Source organism: Tilletiaria anomala, assembly GCF_000711695.1.
Source record: "Tilletiaria anomala UBC 951 chromosome Unknown K437scaffold_110, whole genome shotgun sequence".
In the NCBI taxonomy this organism is placed as follows: Eukaryota; Fungi; Basidiomycota; class Exobasidiomycetes; order Georgefischeriales; family Tilletiariaceae; genus Tilletiaria; species Tilletiaria anomala.
In genome coordinates, this window is record NW_013546912.1 from 36,207 (window position 1) to 59,773 (window position 23,567).

Here is a 23,567-nt window from a genome sequence, read left to right on the forward strand (position 1 = left end):
CCGGAATTGTGAGTAGGTTCCGCGTTCCGTGTTTGAGCAATTCGGTCGAAATTGCCCAGCCTGCGACCTCTGTTATCTCTTTGGATCTCAGATCGGGTGCAAGTTAACCCAATTCAGCTTCATTGAGTCTCACCCGGCCGTCCTTCCGTCTTCTTAGATGCCTTGATCTTTCCGTACGGTGTATCTGCTCCGGGATCGGCGCGATCAATGGCGACGACATCTGCAAACGGAAATCTGGGAGTTTCTGCTGAGCAAAGATGGCAGCCATGACTGCATCCCAACAGCCGATCCCTCCCTCATCGACGGCTGCCTATATGCCGGGCTTGAAAGCATCATCAGTGACATCCTCTTCGTCAGCCACGCTAGACGGATGCACGCCTAGCTCTCCAAGGCCTCTCCATATTTCGCGACCTGCTTCGCCCACGCGTTCTCCCCGAGACGGCTTTCTTTGTACATTCGAAGGGTGTGGCAAGGAATTCAAGGCTAAGGCGAAGCTCGAAGCGCACTTGACCTCACATTCAGACATTGTAAGTCGCATGTTGCGGAGGCAAGTGTGCGACGCTATTACTGAGCCCGAAATTTTTCACAGCGCCCTTTCTCCTGCTTGCATTCGTCTTGCGGAGCCGCCTTCAAGCGAAAGGAGCACCTGCAAACTCACGAGCTGCGGGTCCATTCGGCTGCTTCCTCTGCCAAAATCCAGGGGACAGCATTGTCAAACCAGCGAAAATTCATCTGCACACATCACATTTCCTTAGGATCTGACGACGTCCAATGTGGCAAGAGTTTCTGGACGAATTCCCACCTGCAGCGGCACATTGCTCAGATACACGAGGATGCAGACACTCTCGAGACTGCAAGCAAGGGGGCGTCGCAAGGGGCTATGCCGACAAATGAAGGGCGCTGGGCGCCAGATATTTTACATACTCTTGGAACTGATGCGAACAAGGCTTATAAAGTGGGTGGTGTTCTCCGTATACACCTTGCGATCGTGATGCTCATCACTTGCCTCGGTGTCTCACTCAAAGTGCGTCGAAAGAGGCTGCGACGCCTCTTTTTTCAAGCGGAAAAGACTTCGAGAGCACGTCTGGGCAAAACACTCGCTGGTTCCAGATCGCTACAGCCACCCTCCCGTTGGAGCATCGGACGACTCTCCACTGGCTGGGGACTCTGCGGGGCCCGCTGTCGCAAAGCCCTTCGTGTGCTCCTTCCCAGGTTGTGCTAAGGCTTTCCCTACTATGGTCAAACGGCGGCAGCACACCCGAATTCATGAGGAAGGGAGATACACGTGCTCTTTACCGCACCCGCAGCCGGACTCAAGCGGTAGCGGCGGTTCGAACGTCATCCTTTCTTTCAGCACATGGTCTGCGCTGCAGAAGCACATCAAGGAGGCGCACCCGCCGGTTTGCCCGTATCCGGAGTGCGCAAGCAAGACTTTCAAGACGAAGGAGAACCTCAATGCACATGTGCGACGGCACCGGGAACGTGAAGTGGCAGCAGCGAGTAAGGTGATTGGTGGTAGGGACGCGGCAAATGCATCAATGGAAGCATCTGACAGCGCACCTGTTTCAAACGGTTGCGCGCATTGGAATCTCGGCGAGGTGACAGGCGTCGATGCGGAGCTGCAGCTCGCACTCGAAGGCCGCATCTTCCCTTGCACAATATTGGGCTGCAATAAGACGTTCAAGAGCAAATACGCGCTGACTACGCACTTTAGTGTCAACCACCTCGGCATCAAGCGCTTTATCTGCGGCGAGACGGATGTCGGCGGGAAGAACAGGCTCGGGGAGGGCTGTGGATGGAAGTTTGGACACAAGCACGAGCTCGTAAGGCATCTCCGAATCTGCAAATCCAAGGGCAAATGCAAGCAGCGCGAAGCGTCTCGTGAAGATGACGCACCAGACTGCAATGGCGACGAAGGGAGCTGTTCATCACCGATTATCGAGCGGGATGACGAATATTTCCGCCAAGAAGGCGGCGCGGTTCCTCAAAGAGACGCACAAAGGCCTCCGGCGCCTGTTCGAGCGCATGGTAGAGGTCCTAGCAACAACCGAGGCGCAGCAACAGCATCGGTGCTCCAAGGGCTGCTCGCGGCGGCCAGGCAGGAAGGGGATGGGCGTGGCAAAGGCAAGGGAATGCGCAAGCGCAGGCGTCGTGACAGCAACAGCGAAAATGGGAGGAGAGATGCAGATTATCAATACAGCAGCGATGGAGACCACGAAAATGCCAATGACGATGAAGACAATATACCAGCCTCGCTCGACAAGGCCACCCATCCACCTCGCAAGGTGCGCAAGATGCGCGGCGCCGTACTTGGATGTCCGTGGGACAAGATCGTCGAGCTGCGGGATACCGCCGACGCCGTTGCCGAGACTGCAGAGCAGAGTACATCCTCGTCTTCGACGACGACGACGCCTATGTTGAACTGCACGGCGCGCTTCTCGCGCCTGTACGATCTGGCGCGCCACGTACAGGCCGTGCACAGCCTACGACTGACGAACGCCGAGCTGCTGGCGGTGGTGTCGCAGGAGGAAGCGCGGCGGCTGCCCAAGCCGCGGGGTTCTCCTTCGTCCACTGCTATTGTGTCGCGGTAAGGGCGACGGAGGGAGTGGCGTTTTGGAATTGTATGTATGTTCATCCATGTCTGTATTCTAGTCATCCATCTGTGTGCAGATCGAGAATTGCGTCAAGCATGCTTCATGGTTTCTGATGGATTGGTCTGTGCACGGGTGTGGGGCACTGCAGCACAGTCGCCGTGTGCGCCGCTGGGCTTTGCTCCGAGGGCAGTCCAAATCTATGAAGCACACCTTTTAAGAAGACATCCCATGGCTGCGTACGCTGGAGGTCGGAGAGGCATCGTCGAGCCGAGTGCCCATCAAGGATCAGCGCCCGAGTGAGAGCAGGCACGTGCAGTCTTCCGGTCTCCTGGCCCGCGACCGTGAACGGAAGAGCCTGCGCTTTGCTGGTTGGTTGTCCGTGGCGTAGCGTTGCGCCAACTCAAACTCGCTGGTGCTGAGTGTGGCGGGTGAGGGTATTGGCGTTTCTTGAAAACACTTTCTTCTCTCAACCAAGCCGTGAGGACGGACGTGTGTACGCGCACCGTTTCCCAAGGTCGGTAGCAGCGGCTGGCGGTTCGAAGAGAGTCCGCCGCTCAGGCATTCGCAAACAAACGTACAACTAGGAAGCCTCATGACTAGGCCGAGTATCCCGTCCCACCGCTTTTCCAGCCGCTTCAACCAGAAACCGTCAAGATGGCCTCACTTGTTCGCTCCAAAGACCACGCTGTCGCAGACCGCAGCCATCGCAGCCAGGGCGGCGAAGGTGACGATGCAGCCGCAGTCCATCCCAACGGGACGGCCATTAACGGAGGCATCGCTGTTGATCCATCCGCATGGGCCGCCGTCGAAGCGAATCTGGCTGCATCGGCCGTTGGCGGTGCAAATGTGATGCAGTTTGACGAGTTGGACTCGCCGGAAGCCAAAGCGGCCGCGGTGCGTGCCGCTGCACCCGGCGGTGCGTTCAAGGGCCCGCCGCCCAAGGAGGCGCATGGCATGGGTATGGCGAGCGACATTGGCGGCAAGCACGTGCGCGCGACGCTCAATCTCGACGACGTCGACCGCATCTCCAAGGCCGAGGGCCAGCTCGGCGGCGGCAAGACGACCGAAGGCGCTGTTAAGGCCGGCACGAAGGTCGTCGCCGGCGTCGATCCGGACGCCATCGTCGGCTGGGACGGTGTCAGCAAAGACCGCATCAAGGGGCTCAATCCGCCCCTCGCGCGCACGAGCATAAAACCGCCGCCAGGCATGGCCGCCCCCGGCGAGCTGACCGGTACAAATGTCTCGCAGACCGCGAGCGGATCGTCCTCCAGCAAGGAGCTCGCCAGCGCGGCTGCGGAGGACATCGAGGAGGCCGAGGCGCGCCTGGCGCATTGGGAAAGCTCGCTTGTCGGGCAATACGTCGGCGACCACCAGCTGGGCTACTTTTGGACCAACGGCGCGAGCATGCTTCTCGCTGTGCTCGCGACGTACTTTCTGACGCGCTTCGGTGCCGGCATCATGGGCCTTCTCGTCGTTGGCGCGTTCGCGACGACGTACTACAATGCGAGTATGCGCAGGACCCGGCAGCGGCACAGGGATGATATCGCGCGCGAGCTCGCAAAGAAAAAGATGATGGACGAGCACGAGTCGGCCGAGTGGATCAACCACTTCATGTGTGAGTGCTCTACGGTGCTGGTAGTTAGGATTGGCATGGCTGACATCCGATGTTTGGATGTGCAGCCCGCTTCTGGCTTATCTACGAACCGGTACTATCTGCCACAGTCATATCTACGGTTGACAGCATCCTTGTGGCAAATTGTCCGAGCTTCTTGGACTCGATCCGCATGACGACCTTCACACTAGGGACCAAGGCGCCGAAGATCGAGCACGTCCGCACCTTCCCGGACACTGAAGAGGACATCGTTATGATGGACTGGAAGTTTAGCTTCACGCCCAACGACACAATGGACCTGACTGTGCGCCAAGCTGCGCGCAAGATCAACCCAAAAGTCGTCCTCACCGTCCGCGTCGGACGCAGCTTTGTCGGGGCTGGTTTCCCGATCCTACTGGAGGATATGAGCTTCGTCGGCAACATCCGCCTGCGCATGAAGCTCATGAGCAACTATCCGCACGTCCAGACCGTCGACATCAGTTTCATGGAACCGCCACAATTTGACTACGTGCTCAAGCCTATCGGCGGCAACACGCTCGGCTTTGACATCGGCAATATACCCGGCCTCGGCAACTTCATCCAGGAGCAGGTGCATGCCAACCTAGGGCCAATGATGTACAATCCGAATGTCTTTACGCTCAACCTTGAGGAGCTGCTCAGCGGTACGCCACTCGATACCGCCTGCGGTGTCCTGCAGGTGACCATCTTCAGTGCGCGCGAGCTCAAGGGCGTCAAATTCGGCGGCGGCAGCCCCGACCCGTACGTCGCCATTTCGATTGATAACAAGGAGACTGTCGCCAAGACCAAGTACAAGCACAGCACCAACAATCCACAGTTCCGGGAGACTAAGTTCATCCTGCTCAACAACATGAATGGGATGCTCACGCTCAGCATGATGGACTACAATGATCATCGACCTGACTCACATCTCGGTACTGCCGCGTATGAGCTCAAGCAGCTCGAGGAACAGCCCGAGCAGGAGCACCTTAGCACGCCGGTGATGCTCGACGGCAAGGAGCGCGGGATGGTCCAGTATGCGCTGTCGTACTATCCCGTCGTCGTCCCTGACAGAGGACCTGACGGCAAGAACTTGCCACTGCCCAAGACGCGCTCCGGCGTCGTACGCCTGACAGTGCACCAGGCCAAGGAGCTCGACAAGCGTGGTGGGCTCCTCGGTGACCCAAACCACAAGGCCCGCGTGCTGCTCAACGGCAACAAGGTCAAGGATTCGCTCGTCATCAAGCGCACCGACAGCCCGATCTGGGAGATGAACATCGAATTCCTCGTGACTGAACGCGAGAAGGCTGTCATCGGCATCGAGATCCTCCACGAGCGCGACCTCGCGCAAGACCCTGTCAACTCGTACCTCAGCGTGAAGCTCGACGACCTTCTCGCCGCCAAGGAGCGTGAACAGGACTGGTTCCCGCTGACCAACTCGAAGCGCGGGCGCATCCGAATGTCGGCGCTGTGGAAGCCCGTCCGCATGGCCGGAAGCATGAACTCTGGATCTGGCTACACGCCCGCCATCGGCGTCGTCAAGTTCTGGGTCAACAAGGCGACCGACGTTAAGAATGTTGAGGCAGCCCTCGGCGGCAAGAGCGACCCCTATGCACAGCTTAAGATCCGCGGTCAGATCACCGACCGCTCGACGGTTATCAACAACGACCTCAATCCCGTCTGGAATGAGATCCTCTATTGCCCCGTTCACAGCCTCAAAGACAAGATCACCCTCGATGTTATGGACTACCAACAGAACGGCAAGGACCGGCTCATCGGTACGACCGACGTCCCCATCGCCGATCTTGCGCGCGCGGTGCCGGACAATGTTGTACCTTACGCGGGGACCGGTCGCAAGCTGCACCACGCACGCCTCAGCCTCGGGCGTGGGCTGTACAAGGGCGAGATCGAGTTCGAGTGCGAGTTCCTTCCCGGCGTCCACATTCGCGGCGTCGAGTTCGAAGGCGCAGGAAACGAAGCCGCCAGCAAGGCCGAACCTGGCATGGACGACGGCGATGACCCGGACGACGAGGACCGCGACGCCGTATTGGCTGAGGAGAAGAGACGCATGATGTCCGCCACTGTACAGGGTAGCGCTGCGGACGAGCAGGTCGCCGCATCTGCTGACACTGCCCAGGATCCCCATATAGACAAGGTGAGCATACCTCTCATCAAGGACTCGCTCGCTAGCGTCGAGACCACGCGCACGGCCAGCACGCACCGGAACACAAAGGACGAGGGCGTTGATATGGCCCCTGAGAGCTTGCTTAGGAATCGTAAGTGCCTGCAAGTGTTACATTCCAATCTGCGGATTGAATAGGCTTACTTCCTTCCTTCATATCCCTTTTTGTTGCTTTGCTTTCGCGACGCTCCCAGAATCTGGCATCATCGTGTTTAATCTGCTCTCTGGCAACGTTCATCGAAAGAACTCCCGCTTGGAGGTTCTGTTCGAAGACGGCTATTGGCCGACGTACACCACCGAGCCCGGTCGTACCGAGCATCCGACTTGGGACGAAGTTGGCGAGGGCGTCATCAAGGAGCTCGACTGGTCGCGCATGTGGCTGAAGCTTCGCCAAGGTAAAGGAGATACAGACGATGATGTATTTGCCGAGTTCCAGGCAAATACGAAGGACATCCTCGAGAAGGCCCTGAACAAGCCGGCGGAATTCAAGCTGCAGCATCTCCAGGGCAACGAGGTCAGCACGATCACCATGGTTTGCAAGTACATTCCCGTCAACATCAAGATCGAGCCGGTCGAGAGCGTCAATAACCAGGGTTATCTCCGCCTCGAAGTCGTCAACGCGAGGAATCTGCGCGCAGCAGACAGGGGCAAGAGTTCCGATCCCTATGTCGTCTTCAAGCTCAACGGCGAGCGCAAAGCCAGGACCAAAACGATCAAGAAAACCCTCAACCCGGACTTCCACGAAGATATTGGCGAAGCGCCTGTTGCTTCCCGTGTCAGTGCCGAAGCCATCATCGAGGTGTACGACTGGGATCAAGTTGGCACTGCAGACCATCTCGGCAGTGCACGGCTGGACCTCGCGTCCCTTGAGCCATTCGAGCAAACTGAGACCACGCTCAACTTGACCGGCAAAGGCGCAGGCGAGAACAACCCGACCATCACAATCAAGCTGGTTTTTAAGCCGGACTTTGTCACGCATCGCGAACGCAAAGGCACCAGTATTGCACGGACCATGACATCGGGTATCGGCGGCGTGGCCAAAGTAGGCGGCGCAGGTGTCAAGGGTGTCGCAGGGGCTGGCATGTTTGTCGGCAAGACGGCCTTCGGCATTCCCAAAAGCGCAGCTAACTTTGTCACCGGCAAGGGAAGGCGCAAGAGCTTGTATGGATCCAGCGCTGATGATGGCATGTACGAGGGTTCAGAGGTGGCCTGCGCTGCCAGCGGCATCGACGGCATACCGCCCGTGCCCGCTATGCCAGCCTTCAACTCTGATGGGCAACCAATCTTCAACAGCCTGACAGCACCCACGACCCCTGCTACCGCCGGTGGGCAAGGGTTCCGGATTCCTTCCGCATTGGCGACATCTGCAGCAACACCTACTGCGTCGGTCGTTGACGAAGACGGACACGTTGGCGATTCGCCAGGCGGCAAACGCAAGTCACGAATTCACAATCCTTTCAAACGCCATTAGTGGCTTGATTGGCGCTTCATGTTATTCTTCCTTCGCATCGCGAAGCTCGCTTTCTTGGATTCAGTCTCTCCTCGAACCGTGTAGCGAAAGACATCTATCGAATGAAATAAACAATGATACCAAAGTTGGAAGCATGTCCTAATACAAGTACACCTCTCTGGACACGGTGTGAATAACTTTCGGCCTCCGACCTTTATACAGCGCAGTGAGCGTCTGCGTCTCCTTCCACTTGTTTGAGACGCCATCATGCCCCTCGCTGAGGTATTTGAGCTCCGTCTCGAGTACCAAAGCACTCTGTTCACCACCGTATGCTTTGCTGATGCCAGTGTCGATGAGAAGGACTTTTCCTTCGCAGCGCACGACAAACCCTTCTAGATGAGGTGTATGCCCCATAACGAGATGACGGACTCCGAGCGCGGACGCGGCTCGCTCGGCTTCCGCACATATTTGTGCTTCGTCCTCCTGATTCGCATAACCGCGATACCAAAGGGGCCCTTCTGAGCCGTAGAGTTCCAGCTCTTCCGTAGGCGTGTCATGTGGCGGTTGCCCGTTTGGAATTTCTTCCGCGAGAGCACGCTGAAGCAAGCTGTGACCGATGCGGTTGATCGCAGCGGCGCCACGCCTTGCATAAGCTGGAGTGATGCCGCCGTGGACAAAGGATGCCCGCGGAACCGTATACGCCGCAACTCTTCCTCCTGCGGCACCACGATTGTTCGCACTGGAAGGGACCAGGTGCAGCGGTAGGAGGGGCACCGTGTGCGTGATGTTAAAGTTGGCCAGCCATGACTGGCCGATCCAACCGTCCGAGCTCATGGCTTTGCGGCGCTGCTGAACGCCGCCAAAGCTGTCCACATCACCGCGAGTGACATAGCGCCAATCGCCGAGGCTGTTCATGATCTCGTGGTTGCCGAGGCAGTTAAGCACTTCTCCACCGGTCGCAGCCGCTTCGGTGCGCAAACGGTCGAACATTCGATAAAGGGCGATGGTATCGTCGCCACGGTCCACAATGTCGCCTGTAGATACAAGTACATCGTGACCGCCAATCCAGTGGAAGTCTGAGTCGATCAGTTTGGTCATTTGAAGTACATTGTGTGCGTGCTTTCGAGGGCGAGCCAGGGAGCAAGAGTCAGAATTGCTTAGCAAGATAAGTCGATGTGGGAAAGCTGGGCTTATGTGCTCCTCAACTCACGCCCAAGTCACCGTGCAGGTCAGCGACCGCTACGACCCTGCGGCTGATTGATTTTGACTGCTGCCCGGATGGAGAACCGCCCACGTCGGAACCTATATGCAGGCCAGCCTTAGCCTCCAGATACGCCTGTACGCCCGTGTCTTTCACGGCTACTCGCAGCCAGAAGTACAGCACCACCACCAGGGCTAGCATAAATACGAGCAGCCGGGTTGTGGGGAGCGGCATGATGCCAAGTAAGCAGGTCCTAGGAGCCTTCGACACTCTTCATAAAGAACCGTATGGGAAGCCGTGGCATAAGGGATCAAACAAGAAAAAGTGGACCTGCTGTAGGCCTGTGAGCACATGTCTATAGGAGGTAAAGCTGCGTTTCGTGTGGAGCGGGATGGTTGCGCGCTCCACAGTGCGCAAGGTTCCGCCCCCAATACCACTGGTGACGTCCGTCACCAGTGGTAGTGTCGACGCATGGGGTCACGATCCGTGAATGGTCATTATGTCTTCATGTCGTCGTGGCTCGTGGACCGTGTGACTTGGTCAACGACTCCAGCATAGATACAAACTCGGACGTGCCAGGGCACCGACAGGACGCATCTTCAAGCGGGGTGTACAGACTGCGGTGTGACACGGCCACCTTCGCTCGCGGGGCCACTGCCCACCGCACCTTCCAGCTGAAAGTGCTTTAACGGATCGACATGAATGCGCTACAGGTGAGCTTTTCGATCGTAAGAACAGCGCCTTCCATCTTCGTCCGTCTGATCATTGCTGTGCTCTTCAGACCCACTTTTGGGCAGTCAGAGACTACCTCAGCCCAGTGCTGCGCGAGAGCAAGTTCAAAGAGCATGGTCGAATCACTCCTGGTGAGCATCGGCTCGACACTTCAGCTTGCCCGCGACGCATTCCTAACTCCCAATCTGCACCATGGATTCATCGCCTTCCTCTGCCCTTCTAGAGGAATTCGTCGCGGCTGGTGACTTTTTGACATACAAATTTCCAACATGGTCGTGGGCTGTCGGCGACAACTCCAAGCTGCGCGACTTTCTGCCTTCCGATAAGCAGTATCTCATCTCCCGTGGCGTTCCTTGTCTGCGGCGCGTCAGTCAAATGGAGAGCGCAGCGGTTGGAAAGAAATCCAAAGCCAATCAATGCACCTCAAGCGAGGCAAGAGGTGCTGCAGGCGAAGAGGACGAAGAGTACTTCATGGAGAGCGGCGAGCTTGGCGGCAAGGACGACGAGTGGCTTGGGACCCGTGTTGACGGCGATGGAGGTCGCTCCGGATCTGGGCTCCAAGATATCGTGGATATCCCCGATGACGATACCAGCGCTCCTGCCACTGCACTGACTGCAGGGGAAGAGGATGATTTGGCTAACCGGATAAGCGGCATCACGGTCAACCATGCGGACGGAGAGCCGGGACTGGCAGGCGAAGACGAAATTGTAGGGGATATTCTGGACATTCCCGATGAGGATGACGAAGATCTCGGGGGTATGGGAGCAGGCGTGGAAGAGGCTGACGACCCAGCAGCTGCATCTGCTTCAAGAGAAACAGTTATTCCACCCACTTCTGGCTCCAAACCACTTCCCGCTGTGCCTGGAAGGGACAACGGAGGGGCAGGCTTGGCGAATCTACTGAGTGTTCGTACCTACGACTGTCTCATCACTTACGACAAGTACTACCAGACACCGCGCATGTGGCTCGTCGGGTACGACGAGCACGGGCGCCCGCTCAAGCCGGCACAGATCTTCGAGGACGTATCATCGGACTATGCGCAAAAGACGGTGACTATCGAGCCGTTCCCACATAGCGCGACGATGAGCACGGCAAGCATTCACCCGTGCAAGCATGCGAACGTTATGAAGAAAGTCATCGAGCGCATGAATGTGAGCATCGTCGAGGTGCAGCGGAAAGCGAAGAAGGACAAGAAAAAGGGTTGGGGCCTCGGTGGCGCTGTACGAAAAGTCACTGGTAGCAAAGCCGGTGAAATTGCAGGCAAGGATAAGGATAGTGGCGGCAGCGCTGGCGATGGTGCATCGACACCAGTCGCAGTCGAGGGCGAAGGTGACGATGGAGAAGTCGAAGGACTAAGAGTCGATCAATATCTCATCATCTTCCTCAAGTTTATGGCGAGCATCGTACCCGCGATAGAAATTGACGCGACACAGGCCATGTAAATCTATCTGCACTACTCATCCTTAACCTTTGCATTACACTACATGTGTTATACAAAGTCACTACTATCTCTAGAGTCCGAAGGTTGCCGGTGTTGCTGTCGCGCCATCTTCCGTGCCCATCCCTCTGCTTTCGCGCGCTCGATGACCTGGTCTTTGTTCTGTACCTTGGCAGCGCGTCGATGCGCTTTGCCTTGACGATGTTGATCCCACTCCGCCACTCGGATCCACACTGGCGCGTCCGTCATGAGCGAAGAACATAATTCGCATTTGCGAAGCTCGTTCTTCTCGAGTGTCCCAGCATTGCCTGCACTTGCCGGAGATGGACTGAGCATTGGGGCGAGGCGCTCGGCTGCTACTGGGCTCAATGTCAACGGATCAGGAAGCTCCAGTTTGGATAGCCATGCTGCGTGACCACGTCTTTTCTTAGCGTCCCGTGTCCATTCCAAACGTTCATAGCAGATTCTCACCTTCAAGGATCTCTTTTGCCGGCCGCGCCACACAATTTTCCCAGTCGTCTAGCAAAAGTGACGAATCAGCCATGTTCCGATCTATGTTCGGAGAACATCCCACTCACCCGTTGCGTCCAGAAGATAGACATCCACGGTAGACGCTCTTCCCAGACGATTGTCTAGCTCTCGCACTCTTCGTATCTCGGCTGCCAGCTTGTTGCGTATCCAAGACACTTGCTTCTTGGCGTACTGCCGCGTTGCTATCTCCATGTCCTCGATGCCTTGTTCGAAAAGCTTCTGTCCCGTCTCGTTGTCCGTGCTATCCACGCCATGCTCTTCCTGGTACGTCAAATAAGCGTCAAACTCCTTATAACCTATCGCCTGAAAGATGCCACGCGTGTAGTCCACCTTGGCTGGATCGCATCCTTGCTTCTCCTTGACGATCGCGCGTAGTTCTCGGATTTCGTCGAGCAGACCTCGCTGGATCATCGTTTTTATGCGAGCATTCAAGCTGGTGCTCAGGCTTTGCGGATCTCGCCAGACCCAAAACAAGAGAATCCGCCATGGCCCCTCTTCCAGGTCGATGGCGCCAGCACTTGTTGCCTTCTCGCTCGCGTCCTGCTCCGTGATCCACTGCGAGTGGCATTTGCCGCTGGTCTGCAGCACGCGAAGGCTGCGCAGGACTTTGCGAGTGTCTTTGAAGTGCCATCGCCGTGCCATGAGAGGGTCGACTTTGTGCAGCAGATCCCACAAAGCTCGCGGGTCCTCGAGCTCCTCGGGCTTGAGCAGCTCGCCAGCGTTATCGTCCTCTTGGATCAATGCCCACAATTGCTTTTCTTCCGGCGAGAACTTGTCAAGCGTTTCTTGGACCTCTGGAGGGTAAACTCCCCGTCTTCCTGTCCTTGCGGCGACGTCCTTGCCGCCGCCGTCATCACTACTGGCACCTGCGCTTGCTGACAAGAGGCGGCCAGGAAACAGAAGGTGCTGGATGTAGTACGTCGTGCCGCCAGCGATGATGGGCAATGACGGGGCCGGCTTTCGGCGAGAGAGCTCTTGAATCTGTTTGGATCGAGATGGCTATCAGTGAAAGACGTTGGAGCAAAGTGGAGGCATGCTTTATGCTTACGATTCGGTGTGTGTCGTCATGAAACGAGCCGACCGCGTATTCCTGCCCGGGCTGGAAGAAATCAATCAGATGATGCTTAATTCCCTGCATCTCCTTCGGGGTGACCTTGTTTGTAATGATATCCAAGCCCTTATATACCTGCATGCTGTCCGCGGAGATGACATCCGCGCCAGCATACTCGGCGTGTTTGCGTTCAATGGCGCGCGCAAGCTCGACGGCGAGCTGTGACTTACCCGTCCCCGTCGACCCAATGACGGCGATGATGTTTCGCCTACTTGTGAAACCCAGCTCACGTGTTTCCGCAGCCAAATTCGACATTGTATACTGTAGTGAGCCCGAAGTGGCCGCAGCGTGTCGGGAATCTACATGGTTGATCGCCAGATCCTGCACAAAGAGCAGAGAAAGGAGAAAAGGAATGGGAGGGATGTGCTTAAGTTACATGAGTCCGAGATCCTGAAACGGAAAGTGCAAGTGATGTGCGGGAGGAGGTCACCAGGTTGCCTCCTTACACGCCAACCAAAAGAGGGGAAGAATAACTGCAAACTCACCTTTTCTATTTGAGCTGCGGCGATAGGGTGGTAGAAACCTTTGTTCTCGACGAACGTCTTCTTAGCAAGTTCAGGCTCAATCTTGTGCAGTGCGCGATAGACGGTGCGGCAGAACTTCATCCTACCTTGGCCTTTGACCCACTCGGCCGCTTGCCTGGCGTACCTGTCGTCATCGGACTTGACCTCGAGCGCGACTTCAAAGAAGCGTAGCAGCACCTCCCCGTTCGTCGCTTTCGAGAAGCCGTACGCATCATCGAGCTGCGTGACGACCGTAGGTGGCACCTGCGGACCCGAGTGGAGCTTCTCGAGAAAGACGACAATCTGGTTGGCGTTCCAGCCCTGGATGTCCACAGGACCGAAAGCCGTAGCAGCTCCAGCCTTGTTGTTCGCGGCGCCGGTGATGACGGCTTCCCAGCGCTGGGCGAGCGCAAAGGCGGCCTCGGCGAGCGAGCTATCGTAATCCTTCGTCATGTCGACGGGGAGGTCGACGCCTTCGCCGTACAACCATGCATCCCACTGGATGTTGTCGAGTTTCTTGGTAATCTCGGGCGAGCCTGCGTAGAATGCGTACAGGTGGGCACGCCACTCTTCCGTAGTCACCGAACGGTCCTGTGTGCGATAGGAGAATGCGTCAGCGGGGGCAGGCAGACCCGGCTGCTGATCGCGATTGCCACTTACGAAAAAGGTGGCAAAATAGGCTTTGACGTACGGCATGAATACATCCAGGCCTCCGACCGTGCGCTCAATGTGCAAGAGGAAGTTGGAGCCCTTCTCGTACGGGACCGAGGAGAAAGCGTCGTCCTGGTTGAATCATCGTTCAGATTGAATAAGACTGACTTGCAGTGTTTGTACACTCTTTGATTACTCACAGGGTCTTCGACGCCTTTGAAGACAGGCACGAGCCGCTGGAAGCGCGGCTCCCCTGCGAACTGCTCAAGCGCGTCCTTGAGCGCCTTGGCGCCGATGATGTAGCTGAACCCGCGCGCCGCAGGGCCCTCCTTGCTCTGCGCGCCGCCGTGCACCTCCTGCAGAACGAGTCGCTCGAGATAGACGGTCCAGCCCTCGTTGAGCCAGAAGGAAGACCAGTTGGCGCAGGATGTGAGGTTGCCAGACCAACTGTGCATCAGCTCGTGTGCCAGCACGTCCGTCAGCGACCGATCGCCGCAGACGAGCGCTGGCGTCAGCGTCGTCATGTTTGCGTTCTCCATTCCGCCGTACGGGAACGAAGGGGGTAGTACAACCGAGTCGCTGCAAGAAGCCCGCGAGAGTGTCAATCATCCGCGTCCGTTGACGCGCGGGCCAGATCCACTCACTACCGTGTCCACGAATACGGACTGACGATTTTCTCGGCCGCCTGCAAAAAGTGCTCAGCGTCGCGCTCGAATTCCCACTTGGCGTTCTCTACGACGGGCGCTTCGGCGTAGATGCCTGTGCGGGGGCCGAGCGCGCGGAAGTCGAGCACGCCGCCCACGACGGCGATGAGGTACGTGGGGATACCAATGCGTTGCTCGAATGTGTACTCCTTCTCACCATCTCCCGATGGAAAAGGATCGCCGGGCGCCGCGTGCGTGGGCAAAGCGCTCATGAGGACCGGGATGCGGCTGCGCACACGCGAGGTGTACGTCACCTTGCGTGCTGGCGAGTCGAAGCAGGGGAGCATGCTGCGTGCATGGATGGCCTGGCATTGCGAGTAGAGGAACGGCGCTGTCTTTGCTGCTGTTTGTCTGTGAATGTATTTCCAAGATGAGATGTCAGCGTAGAGCGAGGAGCTGTGATTCTCTCATCCAGAGGCGGGAATCACTCTTTGGTCAGCCAACCCAAGGCAGTGCACTCCTCGGTAGTAGCGTAGTCGATCTTCAGCTTGCATGTTTCGCCCAGCTTCATAGCCTTCGGAAGGGGAACATGCAGCGCTTCGCCAAGCATGCCCTTGCGGGCGTCCTTCTTCCACCCTTTGACTTCTTTACCGTCGATCTCCACGCGCCTGATATCGAGATAAGACGTATCCAGCACGACGTGCTCGATGGCGGCATGTGCGACGCGCAGCTCGTGCTCAACGCTCCCCTCGATGCGCTTTCCGTCCCAATCGATGAGCCAGTCGACGTGGAGGTGGGTGCTGTAGATCTGTGCGATGTTGGACAGCGTGTGTCGGTCCTCGATCGCGGGACGAGCTGGCGCCGGAATCTCGGTCGGACCCGGCGGCGTCCAACTGGACGGGAGCGAGGTCGAGGCGGCCATTGTTGCGAGGGGGCGACGGTGGAGCGCAAGAGATACAAGCTGTCGTGAGTATTTTTCTTTCACAAGTGAATCAGCCGGGTTTTTCGGCGAAAGATGCAGGATTTTCGCGCTGCCGGCAATTGAAGAATAAGAATGGAGGATGAGCAGACGCTGGAGGCTGGATCGCGGCGGTCGCCTGACTGCTGGGGCTGCGACGCGACTGGCCATTCACCCGATGTGGCTGCAGCACAGTAAGAGTCCTATTGTCCGTTTGTTCAGGGTATCTGCACTTGAGCAGCGTGGCGAGGGCGCTCAACGTCACAGGAGGGAAATGAAAGAACGTGATATGGGGGTATATATATATATATATTCGCATCTGGACCAGGTCACGACCTTGCGTCCAAGATCAAGCGTGCTTGGAGCCTGAACGCCCAACATACATTAGGGTTGCTGGCGAGCAAAATCAAGCTTTGTGGGTATTTTAGGGTTGCGACTACAACTGTCCACCCGTTTAGGAGTTAGCCACGTAGTCACCACGTGGTTGCAACCGTCGGGCATTCTAGCCGACAAGTGGCCGATCGAGCGTCCGTGCGACACATCCGACCGAGGAGCTGGAGAGGAACCGGCGTTGGTGACCAAAAGACGTTTGTAAGAGGAACACTCCCGCCTGCAGCTAGCCTAGCCCAGCCCAATGCAGTGTAGTGCAGCTCGGGACTTGCAGTGGGGTCGTGTGTCGTGTGTGAAGGTATACTGTGGCTTCTCATTCCGCTCGAACGTAACGTCCCACTGTGCCATGGGTAATCATGCCAACTCCATCTTCTGTACATGTATTTTCTTCGTCTCCGCTTACTCTCCGCGTCATCTTGGGCAGTGACATGCACCCACGCACATAGAGCCTTTGTCTAGTGCTTTTTCCCTCCTCCCCCCTGCTTCGTACGACGTCTGGTGCGCCTAAGTTCCCTCAGCGACTTTCCGAAACTGTAGCCGCCCCCATATCTCGCACGCAACCATGGCGACAGCAGCGACATCCCCCTCCTCAACCGCCGCCTACGCCGGACACATGTCCAACGGCGAGCCGACCGCATTGTCGCAGTCGTACGTCCCCACGCACCCGGGCCTTTTCTACGTGCAGTTCCAGCCGGGCTCGTACAACTCGTCGCTCACTGCACTGCGCGACTTTGCTAAGGGCGAGACGATCGCGAGCATGGACGCTGCCCGCGAGTCCAAGCTGATCCGGTACTCGACTGTCCAGGTGGCCGAAGATCGACATGTCGAGCTGAACAGCGAGTGAGTGTGCAATGGGGACTGTCGGGACACATGCACTCGCGGATATTGCTGATGGTTACAAATATTATGCCAGCCTTCTGTACTGCAACCACTCGTGCGATCCAACCGTCGTGTTTGACGTCAGCAGCGGCGGGCCGAACCCAAGTGACTGGAAGGCCAAGGCATGGAAGAACATCAAGAAGGGAGACACTCTAACTTTCTGTACGTCGTTCACATTCGTTGCATTAGCTGCTACCGAGCTCATCGCCTTCCTCCCACTTTTATCACCCGCTTTCAGTCTACCCCAGCACAGAATGGTCTATGTCACAACCCTTCGTATGCAACTGCAGCAGCGCGCAGTGCCTTGGTACCATATCTGGCGCGGCGTGCCTGCCGGCCGAGCTGCTGCTTGGCGACGAGCCACGATACTGGGTCAATGCGCATATCCGCAAACTCAAGGAAGCGCAGCTCAAACAGCAGCAGCAGGCTCAACAATAGACTGAACTCTAGGTCGGAAAGCATAATATTAGAGTAGAGCAGGATGTGATGTGGAGGCGACGGACCGTAAATGGTATTCGCGCCAGATATAGGCCACTAAAATGATAGAAGTCCCTACAGCAGAAGCAAACAAGGCTGTATTTCGACACATATTAAAAATCTCCTTGCCAGGGAACTCATCCGTCCCGTATGTCAGCCGCTCCTCCTGCACGCCTTGCTCACCGAACATTCCCGCTACAGACTACTCTGCGCGCCCTTCATCAGATGAGAAAGAATGAGGAAGGCAGAGGATGCCACCCTTGTCATCTTCGACGCGCGCAAAGTACTTGAGCGGCAGCAGCCCAGAAGAGGACAGCGCGCTGGCAGCCTTGGCGCGTGACTTGCTCGCCTGCGGTGGCCGCGGTTTGCGCGGTGGGTACTTGCGCTGGTTTGGAGTGTCGGAAGGGGCTGCGTTTGGTGTCGGGGCTAGGGCTTGCTCCACTGCTGCCGCTGTCGATGCTGGCGATGAGGGCGCTGCAGCGCCGGCATGTGCGCCGGACCTCCCTTCTGCTGTATTCGAAGATGGTGGCGACGGCGGCGTATAAGGGACACCCGGCGTCAACACAGCGCCATTGCTTGCGACGCCGAATTGCACTCCATCCTTTAGCGCCTTCTCGACATTCACAAAGATACGGACCTTGCTGCTTGTGCGCATCCCACTGATTACGCCTTCTGCACCGGGTATGCCCTTGGCGAGGTGGATGTGGTTGCGCGACATGCTCAGCAGTCCGCCCGTCGCAAGGATTTGGGTGAACGCTATCGGCGTCGTGCCATGCACAAGCGTGTACGTCGGGTGTGTGGTCGATGGAGTTTCCAAGGAGTTGGAAGAAGAGGAGGCTGAGAGATGTTCGGCGAGGTTGGACAGCGTAAGTGGTACATGATCCAAATCGACGACGTCCTTCATGGAATGACCTTGCACCGCGCGAATCCACCACTTTCCTCCGTTCATTTCAGCATCTTGCCTGACTTGGAAGCGCTTCTTCACATTCGAGTCGACACATTCCAGCACATCCTGCACGTCTGGCGCACGGCTGCTCGCCTGCACTGCTTCTCTGCCTCCTGCAGCTTGGGCGGGAGTAGCATCGCGCGCCTCTAGCTCCTCGTCGTCGCCACCGCCACCACCATTACCAAGCCTCTCCTTCGAGCGGGGAGGCATCTTGATTTTTGAAATCTTCGGCCGCGTAAGCACCTTTTCCAGCTCGACGTAACCGTCAGGCAGGACCTTCAACCCTTCAGAGGCGGCGCCATGTCGCAAAATGTACGAAAGCGCTTTCGACAATTGCGTATCCGGGCTATCCTCTTGGCGACCGCCAATTCCTCGTCCACCCCCTCCCGCTTTTGGCTTTCCTTTCACATGGACCGTGTTGCTTATATGACCATGAGCGTTGCCGTTGCCATCCTGTGCAGTATCGACGGGCTGGCTGGCGGAAGCCGAGGGTGTATTTGCGTCTTCATCCAACGTGAGCCCTTGCAATGACGGTGCCGCACCGGACATGATCGGAAATGATAATCTCTGACGAATTGACTTTTTCGTAGCAAATTCATGCATAAGCTTGAACCTCGTGGAGCCAGAATTGTGACCGAAGGGAGGCAGCATGCACCATCACGGTCCATGGTCGCAAGGCAACTAGCAAAATCTCCTCACCTCGTTGCGGGTGGTCCTTTGCATTTTCCTCAATACGAGTTGATGACATAAGCATTGCGCACCGCAATGCCAGTGACAACTCGATTTGGCACTATCTTCAGACAGCTGGGACGCTGGGAGCATACAAAGTCGCAGGTCATCGGTCACGCTGGGGAATTTATCCGTTGCATGCGCATCTGGTACCAACGTCGACCATCCAGATGGACGAGAAAGATAGAAATTTAATCATAGTCGGCTCAGATTTCCTAAAAAACATCATCCAACCATGGCCGAGCGTCCGGCAAAGCGTTCGCGTAGAGTCCGGTCCGAAGCGTCGCCTTCGCCAGACAGAGTAACGGATGCCTTCAAACTACCAGCGTCTCAGCCCAAGCCTCAAGGAGATAAATCTCAAGGCGAGCAACTCATCGCACCAAGGGCTCAGCCTCGCATGGAACAGTTGACCAAGTCAGAGTGGTTCGAAAAGTACCGCTTAAAAGAACTTGCAGACGCGGAGGTGTTCTACAAGGCCAACTGGGTGGACAGCAAGACGGCCAACGCCTGGTTGAAGGAACTCAATGAGCTTTCCGAATGTTCGTAACGCCGGATACCCCGTAGTGCCCCCATATCGACCACATCTGCATCGGCTGATTTGCCTTCACTTTCAACGGAGCACAGGGTACCGGCCTAAGCTCAAAGTCTACGGCCGCGATATCACTCAGTCACGGGAGATAGCAGCGTACAGCACTTCTCCGATATTGACTCTCAAATACAGCGGTCATCCCGTAGAGATTCACTCACCTTTCCCGCGACTGCTGCAGGAGATCGCAGATCGACTTTCCAACGAGGACTGCCTCGGTAATGAAGTGGGCTTTAACCATTGTATGCTGAATCGTTATCAGAGCGGCGCTATTCATTTAGGAAAGCACCACGATAACCGTGAGTTGGCGCGACATCTGAAATACAAGCTGAGTTGAGTACTTATCATGCGAGCGTGACGGATTAGTGGAAAATAAAGTCATCGTCACGGTCTCGCTTGGCGCAGCAAGAACGTTCATCCTGGAGCGCAAAAAGCCACGCGGATCGAAACAGGCTACTCTGTCTGCGAGAGGACCCGCAGATACGCCGAGTCCGAAGCTGAAAAGTTCCTACGACAGCGACAGCCAGCACAAGAAGATAATACTAGGGAATGGCAGTTTGCTTGTCATGCAAGGGTATACGCAACATAATTATACCCACGAGATTCCAAAGGAGAGGAGGATCAAGGACCCACGCATCGTGAGTCTTCTGGGCAAGGCTTCCGGATGTGAGTCTGAGAGCGGCTGATTCGGGACTCGCCGCTTCCACCGCAGAGCATCACATTTAGGCAATTGATAAATTAACTGGAGAAATGAAATGAGAGCGGGGTATAGTGAATCAAATCTGACACGGCGGTGTAGCGTTGGAATGCAATTATTGCACGCCGCCGAGACTGCGCTCCCACATTGAGCACTGCGCTTTGAGGAAAAGGCACTGCCGGGTGTGCGAATTGAAGCCGTCAGGAATATCTTGCAAGGACTCTATCATGCTCAAACGATGCTCACCAGATCAGCGCGTATAACCGTTTCCTGATATTCAGCAGCAGCCGCTCTAGAAATCTCTTGAAACCTGCGCCTGGCATCGGCTCTTGCAGCATCATACCTCGCCGCTCGCACCTTGTCCTCGTTCTTGGCACCAGCCAGTTCCGCCGCCATCGCCGAGCGCTCCTCTTCGTGATTCTGACGCTGTACCTCGCGAATTGCATCCTCCTCCTCGCGCTTGTGGCGCTCAGCTTCCAGCGCATCTTGCACACCCGCTAGCTGCGCCTGCGCATCCTCCGATACCGCGACTTGTACGCTCCGTTGCGCCTCAGCCTCCTCCCGCAGCTGCCGCTCCTCAGCGAGCTGCGCTTCCAGTTCTCGGATTCTGGCCTCCATCGCAGTTGTTTCGGCACGTTCTTCCTTCCGCGCGCCTGCCGACGGATCGGCAGCGCACGAGTCGAGCCCAGAACCATGCCCATGCGCCTTGCTGTCCTGCGCGTGCAGCTCGTCAAGCTCCAAAGCATCCAGGTCATTCGTGAGTAGTGCGTCAGGATCCCCAAAGCGCTGGTCTGGCGGGGAGAGCTCCATGCTCTCGAATGCCGCTTCCAAGCCAATGCTCTCTCGTAGTGCGCACTTCGAGGTGATGCCTCGCTTTATTCGCGGCGAAGGCTTTGGCAACGCGGTCAGGATGCTCGAAGAGGGTGCTGGCGCTGGCAGCAAAACCGATGCGTCGCCATCGTGATAGTTTGAGTGCGCTTGGATAGCCTGCAGCAGACTGTCATCTTGCTCGCCGTCTCCGTCGTTCCTGAGCTCTGCAAGATCGCTGAAACGCGGCGAAGCCAGCGCCGCTCTACTCTTGCGCATGTCCGACGCTGTCATCGAGGGATCTCGGCGCTTCAGAGATTCGTCAATCTCGCCAGTCATGCGCTGCGCAGGCGGCGATGGCACAAGATGACTGTAGCTCGCATCTACGTCGGCCTCTGCCGCGCTGGTACACGCGTCGATGTCGGAAGCGAAGCTTTGGTCCTGCAGGGGCTTCTGACTGCTTTGTTTCGTTGGGCCCTCTGCGCTGCTTACGCTAGGCTCGTACACTCGGAGCTTCGAGTGCTTGGCAACTTCAAAGGTAAATGTTGCACCTGGTGCTTTTGCGGTACTGCTCTCGCCTGTCACTCCTTCCCCCTCCTTCACCAGCTGCTCCAAACTCTGCAATGAAATACCAGCTTTGCTGGCCATGGACTTCAGGTTCTCCATAAGCTCTGCGTCAATTTCGGCAGACAGTTGGCGTGCCTGCTGCTGCACAAGCTTCGTCGGTGGTCGCAGCAAGGACGACGAGAGCGGAGTGCGGACGGAAGTCGAAGAGGAGAAGTTGCCGAGTGAGCGCCGCGGACGCTGCGAGGCACTTTTAGTGGGAGGGGCCAGATGACTCGCTCTGACTGGGGGCTCTTTCTTCGGCGTCGTTGGGGAATTGCTGCGTACAGCTGTAGCAGCTCGTTTCGCACGATGCGGACTGTTCGTTTCGCCACTTCGCTTTCCAGCCGCACTTGTGGCTTGCGCCTTTTGTTTGCCCGCGCTTGAAGGCGAAAGAGCAGCAGGTTGTAAATTTCGATCAACGACACCCAAAGAAGGTCTTCGTCTTGTCACATTGCGGCCAATGCGTGAGCCGGACGCGCCTGTAGGACCAAGCAACGACTCTGCTCTGCGATGGCTGAGCGGCTTGGAGCGCAAGCCAGGAGTCTCAGATGGAGACGCATCGCCCGCCACAATAATGCCACTCTCAATCTCACGACTTTGGTCGGCATCCGAGCTGGTGACGGAAGAAAAAGGGGTCGTGCCGGGGCCCACTCCCGATTTCTTGACGTCGAAGGAGTGTCCAGAGACTGACGGGATAAGCGAGAGCCGAGGTCGACGCACGGCAGATGCGCTTGCACTTTGTAACTTGGCCTGCGCCGCCTTGCTTCGTGGAGACCCAGGCGGAAGGGCAGTTGGTGGTCTCATGGCAGTGCTACCGACAGAAATATTGGTCGAAGTTGCCGGGCGAGGCAGGCCGCCCTTTGCGGATGGAGCACCGGGAATCTTGAAGCCAGGACCACTCATCTTGTGGTGCATGCCCCTTCCGGAAGGCGAGTCCGGAATTCCAGAGATACTCTGTGGGCGTGTCCGCTGACCTGCACCTGCCAATGGCCCGCGTAAGGACGTCGCTCGGCTACATTCATTGGCTTCCGGATCCACGTTGGCATCGACACCTGTTAAGGGGAATTGGCTTTGGCTCACCGCCGTAGTCTTTGTAGATTTCATCTTTTCCTGAGACAAACTGTTTCGCGATAGAGAGAAGCGGACACCCGTCTTGCTGCTCTTGGGTGTGCCACTTGGTGTGGTCGATGCCGGGCCTGAGGCAGCGTTGGTAGTATTAGGCGCGGTCGACTTGCGCCGGGACAGCGGGTCAGCACGCCATGGCTTTTCCTTCGACGGGTCAGCCATGCTCAAAAATATTGAACACTCAGCTGCGCCCCCACTTCTCCGCTCAGGCACTCCTCGATTGGGCAAAGGGAGCGAGTATATGCTTTCCAAACAATGGGTGATGGGAGGCGTTCAGCATTTCCATCTTGCAATACGAGTCGGGTGTTGTAGGCAGCGCGTGTTGTTCCCCACACGACACTTTCGCGTTCAAGATCACGTGTGAACCAGTTACTGGGTAGGAAAATGTAACCCTACTCTAACGAAATTAGTTCAATGCCCCACCCGGCCAACACCTGACTTGTAAAATCTGATGATTATTTCGTTGCCATCGTCGGCGTTCAGGCAGACTGATCCTCCGAGACGCAGTGGCCCTGAACAAAGGCAGGGAGGGAGGATGACTGGATTCATCCAAGCCAGGGACATACAGGTGTATATAGCATAGATGTATATAGCATGGATATATATAGCATAGATGTATATACCATAGCTGAGCATGGGTGCGCAGAGGGGACCGGGAGACGCTCGTCGATATGCCGATGTCACCGCCCATGTTGCCCCAGCACTGAATGCATCGTCACC

At 56.9% G+C, this 23,567-nt stretch overlaps 9 protein-coding genes across 9 annotated transcripts; 5 read left to right on the top strand and 4 right to left on the bottom strand.

Moving 5' to 3' along the window:
* The first annotated feature begins 133 nt into the window (after nucleotides 1-133).
* On the top strand, nucleotides 134-2,665 carry K437DRAFT_239758 (uncharacterized protein). The gene is made up of 3 exons (XM_013385445.1): nucleotides 134-527; nucleotides 590-955; nucleotides 1,026-2,665. The coding sequence occupies exons 1-3, from the start codon at nucleotides 258-260 to the stop codon at nucleotides 2,589-2,591; spliced, it is 2,202 nt and encodes a 733-aa protein (XP_013240899.1). The 5' UTR covers nucleotides 134-257; the 3' UTR covers nucleotides 2,592-2,665.
* Nucleotides 2,666-2,815: 150 nt separating this feature from the next.
* K437DRAFT_259216 (uncharacterized protein) lies at nucleotides 2,816-7,984 on the top strand. Its single transcript, XM_013385446.1, has 3 exons — nucleotides 2,816-4,209; nucleotides 4,275-6,479; nucleotides 6,580-7,984. Exons 1-3 carry the CDS (start codon nucleotides 3,249-3,251, stop codon nucleotides 7,854-7,856), a joined length of 4,443 nt encoding a protein of 1,480 aa, XP_013240900.1. The 5' UTR covers nucleotides 2,816-3,248; the 3' UTR covers nucleotides 7,857-7,984.
* A 10-nt stretch (nucleotides 7,985-7,994) lies between these two features.
* K437DRAFT_228256 (Metallo-dependent phosphatase) lies at nucleotides 7,995-9,237 on the bottom strand (the record flags this gene model as incomplete). The annotated part of the gene is made up of 2 exons (XM_013385447.1): nucleotides 7,995-8,954; nucleotides 9,046-9,237. The coding sequence occupies 2 exons, from the start codon at nucleotides 9,235-9,237 to the stop codon at nucleotides 7,995-7,997; spliced, it is 1,152 nt and encodes a 383-aa protein (XP_013240901.1).
* A 334-nt stretch (nucleotides 9,238-9,571) lies between these two features.
* K437DRAFT_259218 (uncharacterized protein) lies at nucleotides 9,572-11,268 on the top strand. Its single transcript, XM_013385448.1, has 3 exons — nucleotides 9,572-9,749; nucleotides 9,818-9,899; nucleotides 9,992-11,268. The coding sequence occupies exons 1-3, from the start codon at nucleotides 9,735-9,737 to the stop codon at nucleotides 11,209-11,211; spliced, it is 1,317 nt and encodes a 438-aa protein (XP_013240902.1). The 5' UTR covers nucleotides 9,572-9,734; the 3' UTR covers nucleotides 11,212-11,268.
* Nucleotides 11,259-15,569, bottom strand: K437DRAFT_228230 (uncharacterized protein; the record flags this gene model as incomplete). The annotated part of the gene is made up of 10 exons (XM_013385449.1): nucleotides 11,259-11,614; nucleotides 11,679-11,726; nucleotides 11,786-12,544; nucleotides 12,596-12,710; nucleotides 12,787-13,060; nucleotides 13,324-13,943; nucleotides 14,013-14,135; nucleotides 14,204-14,582; nucleotides 14,648-15,058; nucleotides 15,136-15,569. The coding sequence occupies 10 exons, from the start codon at nucleotides 15,567-15,569 to the stop codon at nucleotides 11,259-11,261; spliced, it is 3,519 nt and encodes a 1,172-aa protein (XP_013240903.1).
* Nucleotides 15,570-16,149: 580 nt separating this feature from the next.
* K437DRAFT_259220 (uncharacterized protein) lies at nucleotides 16,150-17,483 on the top strand. Its single transcript, XM_013385450.1, has 3 exons — nucleotides 16,150-16,835; nucleotides 16,909-17,036; nucleotides 17,113-17,483. Exons 1-3 carry the CDS (start codon nucleotides 16,558-16,560, stop codon nucleotides 17,310-17,312), a joined length of 606 nt encoding a protein of 201 aa, XP_013240904.1. The 5' UTR covers nucleotides 16,150-16,557; the 3' UTR covers nucleotides 17,313-17,483.
* On the bottom strand, nucleotides 17,344-18,953 carry K437DRAFT_259221 (uncharacterized protein). Its single transcript, XM_013385451.1, has one exon. It carries the CDS (start codon nucleotides 18,844-18,846, stop codon nucleotides 17,554-17,556), a length of 1,293 nt encoding a protein of 430 aa, XP_013240905.1. The 5' UTR covers nucleotides 18,847-18,953; the 3' UTR covers nucleotides 17,344-17,553.
* A 201-nt stretch (nucleotides 18,954-19,154) lies between these two features.
* K437DRAFT_259223 (uncharacterized protein) lies at nucleotides 19,155-20,399 on the top strand. Its single transcript, XM_013385452.1, has 4 exons — nucleotides 19,155-19,565; nucleotides 19,651-19,911; nucleotides 19,979-20,250; nucleotides 20,325-20,399. The coding sequence occupies exons 1-4, from the start codon at nucleotides 19,262-19,264 to the stop codon at nucleotides 20,352-20,354; spliced, it is 867 nt and encodes a 288-aa protein (XP_013240906.1). The 5' UTR covers nucleotides 19,155-19,261; the 3' UTR covers nucleotides 20,355-20,399.
* On the bottom strand, nucleotides 20,381-23,085 carry K437DRAFT_259224 (uncharacterized protein). The gene is made up of 2 exons (XM_013385453.1): nucleotides 20,556-23,085; nucleotides 20,381-20,484 (listed from the first exon to the last, which is right to left on the bottom strand). The coding sequence occupies exons 1-2, from the start codon at nucleotides 23,007-23,009 to the stop codon at nucleotides 20,425-20,427; spliced, it is 2,514 nt and encodes an 837-aa protein (XP_013240907.1). The 5' UTR covers nucleotides 23,010-23,085; the 3' UTR covers nucleotides 20,381-20,424.
* Between the last annotated feature and the right edge of the window lie 482 nt (nucleotides 23,086-23,567).

What these genes read in the sequence shown, in the direction of transcription:
- K437DRAFT_239758 (XM_013385445.1), top strand. Translation starts at nt 258, where the DNA reads ATGGCAGCCATGACTGCATCCCAACAGCCGATCCCTCCCTCATCGACG. An exon ending in TGACCTCACATTCAGACATT is followed by an intron (nt 528 to 589) that starts GTAAGTCGCATG and finishes AATTTTTCACAG; the next exon opens with CGCCCTTTCTCCTGCTTGCA. An exon ending in ATGCGAACAAGGCTTATAAA is followed by an intron (nt 956 to 1,025) that starts GTGGGTGGTGTT and finishes TCTCACTCAAAG; the next exon opens with TGCGTCGAAAGAGGCTGCGA.
- K437DRAFT_259216 (XM_013385446.1), top strand. Translation starts at nt 3,249, where the DNA reads ATGGCCTCACTTGTTCGCTCCAAAGACCACGCTGTCGCAGACCGCAGC. An exon ending in GTGGATCAACCACTTCATGT is followed by an intron (nt 4,210 to 4,274) that starts GTGAGTGCTCTA and finishes TTGGATGTGCAG; the next exon opens with CCCGCTTCTGGCTTATCTAC. An exon ending in TGAGAGCTTGCTTAGGAATC is followed by an intron (nt 6,480 to 6,579) that starts GTAAGTGCCTGC and finishes CGACGCTCCCAG; the next exon opens with AATCTGGCATCATCGTGTTT.
- K437DRAFT_259218 (XM_013385448.1), top strand. An exon ending in GCATGGTCGAATCACTCCTG is followed by an intron (nt 9,900 to 9,991) that starts GTGAGCATCGGC and finishes CTGCCCTTCTAG; the next exon opens with AGGAATTCGTCGCGGCTGGT.
- K437DRAFT_259220 (XM_013385450.1), top strand. Translation starts at nt 16,558, where the DNA reads ATGGCGACAGCAGCGACATCCCCCTCCTCAACCGCCGCCTACGCCGGA. An exon ending in CATGTCGAGCTGAACAGCGA is followed by an intron (nt 16,836 to 16,908) that starts GTGAGTGTGCAA and finishes ATATTATGCCAG; the next exon opens with CCTTCTGTACTGCAACCACT. An exon ending in GGGAGACACTCTAACTTTCT is followed by an intron (nt 17,037 to 17,112) that starts GTACGTCGTTCA and finishes ACCCGCTTTCAG; the next exon opens with TCTACCCCAGCACAGAATGG.
- K437DRAFT_259221 (XM_013385451.1), bottom strand. Translation starts at nt 18,846, where the DNA reads ATGTCCGGTGCGGCACCGTCATTGCAAGGGCTCACGTTGGATGAAGAC.
- K437DRAFT_259223 (XM_013385452.1), top strand. Translation starts at nt 19,262, where the DNA reads ATGGCCGAGCGTCCGGCAAAGCGTTCGCGTAGAGTCCGGTCCGAAGCG. An exon ending in ACTCAATGAGCTTTCCGAAT is followed by an intron (nt 19,566 to 19,650) that starts GTTCGTAACGCC and finishes AACGGAGCACAG; the next exon opens with GGTACCGGCCTAAGCTCAAA. An exon ending in GGATCAAGGACCCACGCATC is followed by an intron (nt 20,251 to 20,324) that starts GTGAGTCTTCTG and finishes CTTCCACCGCAG; the next exon opens with AGCATCACATTTAGGCAATT.
- K437DRAFT_259224 (XM_013385453.1), bottom strand. Translation starts at nt 23,009, where the DNA reads ATGGCTGACCCGTCGAAGGAAAAGCCATGGCGTGCTGACCCGCTGTCC. An exon ending in CGGTTATACGCGCTGATCTG is followed by an intron (nt 20,485 to 20,555) that starts GTGAGCATCGTT and finishes CACACCCGGCAG; the next exon opens with TGCCTTTTCCTCAAAGCGCA.